This window comes from Tachysurus vachellii, chromosome 6, assembly GCF_030014155.1.
Source record: "Tachysurus vachellii isolate PV-2020 chromosome 6, HZAU_Pvac_v1, whole genome shotgun sequence".
NCBI lineage: Eukaryota > Metazoa > Chordata > Actinopteri > Siluriformes > Bagridae > Tachysurus > Tachysurus vachellii.
In genome coordinates this window covers 31,670,352-31,678,828 of record NC_083465.1, presented here as the reverse complement: position 1 = coordinate 31,678,828, position 8,477 = coordinate 31,670,352, and the positions used below count along the sequence as shown (strand labels likewise).

The 8,477-nt window shown below is 37.5% G+C and overlaps 1 protein-coding gene across 1 annotated transcript in view; it reads left to right on the top strand.

Moving 5' to 3' along the window:
- The first annotated feature begins 4,863 nt into the window (after positions 1-4,863).
- The window catches only part of mxd4 (MAX dimerization protein 4), an 11,191-nt gene continuing 7,577 nt past the window's right edge, over positions 4,864-8,477 (top strand). Inside the window, exons 1-3 of the mRNA XM_060873286.1 lie at positions 4,864-5,116; positions 6,436-6,559; positions 6,903-6,932. Of these exons, the coding sequence (XP_060729269.1) occupies positions 5,053-5,116; positions 6,436-6,559; positions 6,903-6,932 (218 nt within the window). The 5' untranslated portion in view covers positions 4,864-5,052. The remainder of the gene's footprint in view (positions 5,117-6,435; positions 6,560-6,902; positions 6,933-8,477) is intronic.

Below are 8,477 nucleotides of genomic sequence, written 5' to 3'. Positions count from 1 at the left end.
TGCCTTCTTACAACAGTGAAAATAAATGGCACAATAATGTTGAAACAAAAAACAGAAAGAAGAGCTCTTTAAAATAATAGAAAAATAAAGTAAATTCCCCTTAAATGTTCGATGGGTTCCGTAAGTGAATGTGGAATATGGATCCAAAGTTCGGTGAATGTGTATTTAAGAAAAAAAACAATCTGCACCAACGGTAGAGACAAAAACAATTCAGTTCTTTTTTCCTTTTCTAACATGAGACCTCATTGACTTCTTTTTCTTTTAAAGTGCATGTTAACAATATTTAGGAATACACTTCAATCTATTAGTCAAGTTACATCAACTATTCACACTTACAATTGAATTATTTGTAATAATATTTCTGGTGTTTCTGGTTACACATTAATTCCTTTAAACTCCATCATACATTCAAAATTACCCTGTTTAACACAGGTTTAACATGGAAATTAATTACCATAAGCAATAAGCAAAAAAATATGGAATTTAACACAATCATTTACATTAACCATGTACCTTGGATATAATGAACATGTTGTATTCACTCATATTGCATAAACAGCAACTACAAAATAAATGACGTAATTTTTACATGCTATCCTGAACCATTCTGTTCTACTTACATGCACCGATGCAGCCTTAGCCACCCCTTAGCATTGTAACACTATGAATCATAACTAAGTAGATAAACCTTATGTAATTATAAGGACACATAGTTCGTTTGGATTTTACTTTACAGATAACTCTGCAAATACTCCGACTGGTTTTTAGTTTTAAGGTAATTCCCCAATAACATTTTAGCACACATGAAAAGTAGCATCATACTTAGCAAAATGTGCTTCCACTCACCGGAGTTTCAATTGTTTCTACTTGGAATTATTTCCTGGGTTTTCTGCTTTCTGCTGGTTTTAGAATTTTAGGAGTGTTAATTTTCTGCTGGCATTCCTAACAAAATGTGAAAAAACTGCAAAAGCTTGTGCTCTTCTGATAGGTCTGATTTATGCTGTAAATCTACAGTATCCAGCTAATCTGAAATACACCTTTGAGCTCAAAAACTCTTTCTGGATCTCAATGGACTTAAGCTTTCTCCTAAAGTACAGTCTTTGAAAACCAAGCTGCACACTTGAAATGTTTCAAGAGCTGTTTTGAGCTGCTTGAGCGGTTTAAAGTCTTGTTCTTATTTTTAAGCATTGATCTTTAAATTGAAGCTCTTAATAAATAACTCTTGACTGCAAATTTACTGTCTCAGTACTATTCTTTCATATTTTAAAAGTGACTCATTTTATTTAACTTAATATAATTAACAACACTAAATAAAACAAGTAAAATTTAATTAATAGAGCAAATAGAGTTTTACTTAATTATATCAATCAAATACATCAGATCAGTAAGTAAAAACTACTCAACATAATTTACCAGGCCATGTTATGTGTACCTATTTACTATTTGTTAAGTTTACTCAACTTCCTTAAGTAAATTTTACTTAAATTCACAAGTGTAAAATTTACTTGAAAAACCTGAGAACAAAAACTTGCAAAACAAAAATGTAGTAAATTTTACTTATTTTTTTCAGTGTAGATGACACTGGGTTTTATACACATTTCACCTCGACCCAAAAAAAACCTAGTATCATCGTCGTGTTCTTGTGAAAGTTAACATGTGTGTGTGTGAGTAAACCAATTGTGAAAAAGCCCAGTGTGTGATTCAGGGAGCACATTAGGTCTGATCTAATACCTGCTTTATCCTAAGATGTAAGGATGTTTACCCTGCTTCCTGGGGGAAGTGGTATCTCAGTGGTTAGTTGGACTACAGATCGGAAGCTGGTGAGCCCAAACCCCAGGTGCACCAATATAAAAAATGTATGTCACTTTGAATAAAGTCATCTGCTGTAAATGTAATGTAATGCTTTATTCCTTTTACAGTACCTTTGATGGTTTAGTGCACTGATATTGCTCCTCTATGTAAAGTGTGTGTGTGTGTGTGTGTGTGTGTTTGTGCGTGCGTGCGTGTGTGCGTGTGTGTTACTTATTGCTCAGCACTTTGATAAGTGTGGAAACAGGAAATGACACGCATGACTTTTAGTTTAGTGGGGTTTTTTTTTAAGTAACTCCAGTTTTTGGGTTGCCATTTTATCTGGGCATGATTTTTCTTCTTTCTACTTTTTGTTATTTCTATATTTACACTTGTTTAAGTCCCCATAAGTTTCATAACCTTTGTAAATGTGGGATGAATCAGTAAGGGTGTGGCCACAGGTGTGGTTGGGGGTGGTTGGGGTTGGTGCCATTGGGGTGCAGCTGGATTGAAATAAGTTTTTCCCCCACCTTCAGTTGCCCATAACCCAACCAATCCGCATAGTGAGAGTTCATTGATGTTTTAATGTGCATGTTTGTGAGCTGGAGCAACAATTTCAGCAACAAATAATATAAATCTGTTTATTCAGATATATGAAAGTTATTTATGATGCTGTAAAGCAACATATCAAAATGAATCGATCAAACAAATTATAGGACGAGTCCTATGGTTCATGTGGATTTATGACTCTTCAGTTCCTACCTGCAACACCTCCCATTTACTATTTAATGGAAAAATGTAATCTAATCTAATCCAAAATCAAATCTAATCTAATCTGTTACATCTAATCTTATCACATACGACCTCTCAGAACATGTCTATAGACCATAAAATTATTAGTAAACTAGATTTGTAAAGTTTGTCGTGACAAACATTAAAGTTGGCTTGTTGGAGCTGGTATCCCCAAAGGCCGGTATGCTAGGGTGCCAATACTTTGGAGGCAAGTGGATACGTGCATGTGACATCACCCAAATACCCGTGATGCAGATCCCCTCATTGTTCTGAGTGTTTTGATATGTCGTATGTCAATGTTGTGGAAAGTTTTTTGAATTTGTGTAATTGGGGGCAGAGCTGCGGGTAAACCAAAAGGCCAGTCGGTACACCAATTTAAAGCTTTGTCCATAGTATGACCCTAAATAAGATGGCCGGGTTTGGTGTAGACAGTTATAAACCTCTAAAATTTAATATGGTTCTCTATGAGACACAGTACCGTGAGAACCGGAACTCGGATCGCTTACAAAAGTAAAAGCAACAAACTGCAGACCAGAGTCACATACAGTGTAATGTGTATATTAAATCACAATGTTAATGTGACACACATACAGTGTAATGTGTATATTAAATCACAATGTTAATGTCAAACACAGTGTAATGTGTATATTAAATCACAATGTTAATGTCAAACACAGTGTAATGTGTATATTAAATCACAATGTTAATGTCACACACACACACACACACACACACACACAGTGTACTGTGTATATTAAATCACAATGTTAATGTCACACACACAGTGTAATGTGTATATTAAATCACAATGTTAATGTGACACACATACAGTGTAATGTGTATATTAAATCACAATGTTAATGTCAAACACAGTATAATGTGTATATTAAATCACAATGTTAATGTCACACACACACAGTGTAATGTGTATATTAAATCACAATGTTAATGTGACACACACACAGTGTAATGTGTATATTAAATCACAATGTTAATGTCACACACACACAGTGTAATGTATATATTAAATCACAATGTTAATGTCAAACACACACACACACACAGTGTAATGTGTATATTAAATCACAACGTTAATGTCACACACACACACACACACACACAGTGTAATGTGTATATTAAATCACAATGTTAATGTCACACACACAGTGTAATGTGTATATTAAATCACAATGTTAATGTCACACACACACAGTGTAATGTGTATATTAAATCACAATGTTAATGTCACACACACACAGTGTAATGTGTATATTAAATCACAATGTTAATGTCACACACACACAGTGTAATGTGTATATTAAATCACAATGTTAATGTCACACACACACAGTGTAATGTATATATTAAATCACAATGTTAATGTCAAACACACACACACACACACACACAGTGTAATGTGTATATTAAATCACAACGTTAATGTCACACACACACACACACACAGTGTAATGTGTATATTAAATCACAATGTTAATGTCACACACACACACACACACACACACACAGTGTAATGTGTATATTAAATCACAATGTTAATGTCACACACACACAGTGTAATGTGTATATTAAATCACAATGTTAATGTCACACACACACAGTGTAATGTGTATATTAAATCACAATGTTAATGTCACACACACACAGTGTAATGTATATATTAAATCACAATGTTAATGTCAAACACACACACACACACACACACACACAGTGTAATGTGTATATTAAATCACAACGTTAATGTCACACACACACACACACACACAGTGTAATGTGTATATTAAATCACAATGTTAATGTCACACACACACACACACAGTGTAATGTGTATATTAAATCACAATGTTAATGTCACACACACACACAGTGTAATGTGTATATTAAATCACAATGTTAATGTCACACACAGAACAAACGTGACTTCCGCCACGACGCACTCGGCTGCCAGCCGCTCTGACAACACGTAGTCAAGTTCAGAGTTTGAGCGGAAGTAAAAACATAGCGACACGCCCAATCGGTGCTTCACCCATTCCGATGCAAGTAACGAATGCGTTCCACCAATGAGCGGTTGTAGAGGCGGAGTAACGAGTGCTGTTGCTAGGGCTATAGCTTCTACTTTGTTACTATCACTCGCATGGCCAATGAGATGTCAGCTCGTGAGGTATCAAAATTCTCTAACGCGCACTGCACCGGATTGGGCGCGACGCCTGCTTTATTCCTGCCCCTCTCCTGATGTTGCTCTGTCATTGGCCGATTGAGCTGTCAATCCCGGTGAAGCTTCACTTCAGGTTGTGTTGATGTGAATTTGGCGACTTTACACGGAGCTGCTTGTCCATAACGGGGCGTTACCAAGTTTTTTGTTTTTCTTTTCTTTTTTCCGTCTATTTCCCCGTCACGCAGAATCGGGTCGGATTTTTGTACTTTGTAAATATTTAGTCAGAGTTCCGACTCGTGATGGAGCTGAATTCTCTGTTAATCCTGCTGGAGGCTGCAGAGTATCTGGAGAGAAGAGACCGAGGTATTTACTGTACACCTTTAACTGTATTTATTAATTTAACCACAAACTATCATTAATATAAACATCACTCTGTTATACCGTCATTAAAGACTATAAAATGTGACGAGTTTGTCTTTATTTCTTTATTGATCATCACATGGAACAAATTCTTAACTAAATCACATACCTCTAGTTCCCCTACACCCTACACACTAACCCCTTCACCCTACACCCTAACCCCTACACCCTAACCCCTTCACCCTACACATTAACCCCTACACACTAACCCCTACACATTAACCCCTACACACTACACCCTACACACTAACCCCTACACACTAACTATTTATATAACCACAAACTATCCTTAATATAAACATCACTCTGTTATACCGTCATTAAAGACTATAAAATGTGACGAGTTTGTCTTTATTTCTTTATTGATCATCACATGGAACAAATTCTTAACTAAATCACATACCTCTAGTTCCCCTACACCCTACACACTAACCCCTTCACCCTACACACTAACCCTTACACCCTACACCCTAACTCCTACACCCTACTCTCTAGCCCCTACACCCTAGCCCCTACACCCTAACCCCTAATCCGTTGTGGGATACTGATAATACAGTGTGGTAACACTAGTCAGTAGGGTGTGATTTAGGACAGTGTCCCCTGATGTTATCTATTGATCTATAAAATAGTGTAAAACTCAGCAAAACTGGTGCACTACATAGCAAGTAAGGTGTAATTTGAAACGCAGCCAGTGACCCGATTAAATGGGTCCAAAAATCTCATGGCCCCCTCATTCCACCCCTTATTCACATGGACACACACACAGACACACACACAGACACACATCAATACACCAATAACTACTGGGAATTATTAAAAATTCCTGATATGGTTCTTTATATTTCAGTGTAATAAAGTTTTTATGAATCAGTGTGTGTAAGAGTGTGTATCTAACGAGAGGATTGTGTCCCACTGCGGTGTATCACAAGAGATGTAGCTCCACATCACACACCTCATCTCCACTGTTCCAGCCCACCTCCATCCAGCAAACACACTCAACACTACATCACGTTGATAAACGTCTCCTCGGTTTGTTGTTTCATACCAAAAGCATCAGTATGTGGAGCTTTAATTTCTGTGTGTTTCTGCACTGGTTTAATAAATGTAACGTCCTGTAACTATTAAAAACATGTTAATGCTGTACATGATCACATGATGCTGGTTAATCCAGTGAGATCTTTACGTCTACGCTTAGTAAAACTAAAATACATTTTAATTATGTAAAGAAATCTACATTTAACTTTGTGTGTGTGTGTGTACAGAGGCTGAACACGGTTATGCATCAGTGTTACCCTTCAGTTCAGACTTCAGCAGGAAGAAAAAAGCACAGCTGCTCTCACGCAGACCAAGTAACAACAACAACAACATCAACAACAACAACAACAGGTACATAATTACCTTCATCACCAAGTCAAGTCACTTTTATTGTCACAGCACATGTGCCTCGGTGAGTGAAACTCTTGGGAGCGAACTCCAGAAATTGCAGAAACATACAGGTGAAATTAACAGATAAAAATGTGCAATATGCTCATACATATAGTCAGTACACACAGTGTACTATTAGACATACTTACAGTAGCACTACACATTATATGCAATATGTAGCTATATATGTATAAATATAAATATATAATATATAAAATACGCTAAGGTGCAACAGATTGTACGGATACAATCATCATCATTCACATGTTCACAGGCTTATTTTCCTATTATTTTTTTTTTTTAGATCTTCACACAATGAGTTGGAGAAACACAGGTGAGGGATTTATTCTGTTCTGTTCTTATTCTTTACTGTTAGTGTTATTCATTCTTCTTTCTACTCATTGGCAGGTTTAATGTGAACAGATAAATTCATCGGCATCAGAAACGTGCATAATTAAAAAACAAACTATTACTAAGCTCCCTGACAAACACACAATCGTTATCACTACACTAAAATATTTTACATCCGCTAATCTTAACAGCGAGTGTTTAGGAGAAAGTGTCTTTAGTTGTTTATCAACGCCACCACTCTCCTCTCATCTGATTGGCTAAACACAGTGTGGTAGCTGAGCTCATTTGCATAAAGCTCACTTAGACAGAGATGAAAATATACATGCGGAAATGGCATATAAAACAATCTGCTACAGGAAAAGAGGATGTGTGTGTGTGTGTGTGTGTGTGTGTGTGTGTGTGTGTGTACGCGCGTGCTTACAAACATGTGCACACATGTTACTCCTCACACAGCTGCAGCTCAGGTGCACTACATTATGCTGAAGAGGAGGGTTTGTAGTTTAGGGCACAACTAAATGTGACATGACCAAGGTATGTGTGAATGTGTGTGTGTGTGTATGTGTGTTTGTGTATGTGTGTGTGTATATATATATGTGTGTGTATATATGTGTGTGTGTGTGTGTGTGTGTAAATTTTTTTACCAGCAGTGAGACCGAATGCTTCCGAAAAACACCTCAGCTTATTTGAAGTGCCGACACAGGAAATTGCGACAGATGCTGATTTAGTCAGTGTGATGTCACTTCCTCTCAGTATTGGGGAAGGAAAAACTCTTGTTTACCAACATCCTCAGGGTTAGAATAGCACAGCAGTTTTCAGGATCAGTCTACAGCTTGTGTTTCTACAGCTTGTGTTTCTACAGCTTGTGTTTCTACAGCTTGTGTTTTTGGTGGTGTTTTTTTTCATGAACGATATTAAAAGTAAAAAAGTGAAAGCACAAGGCTACACGCTGCAGGTGTAACATCACTAATAACTAATGTAAGCCTCCCAGATTAGCATTTATTATCTTCTACCTGATCAGCTGATTTAACTGTTACTTCTGTCACTGTAGTGCACACACACATACACACACACATGCACACACATACACACACACGCGTGCGTGCGCACACACATATACACACACACGCGTGCATGCGCACACACACATGCACACACATACATACACACACATGCGCACCCACACACACATGCGCACGCACACACATGCACACACACACACACACACATGCACACACACACATACATACACGCACACACACATGCACATGCACACACACATGCACACACACATGCACACGCACACACACACACATACATACACACACATACACACATGCACACACACACACACATGCGCATGCACACACACACACACACACACATGCGCACACACACACACACATGCACACGTACTCACACGTACATACACACGCACACACGCACACACATATACACACATTCACATACATACACACGCACACACACACGCATACTCGCACACACACACATGCGCACAGACACACACGCG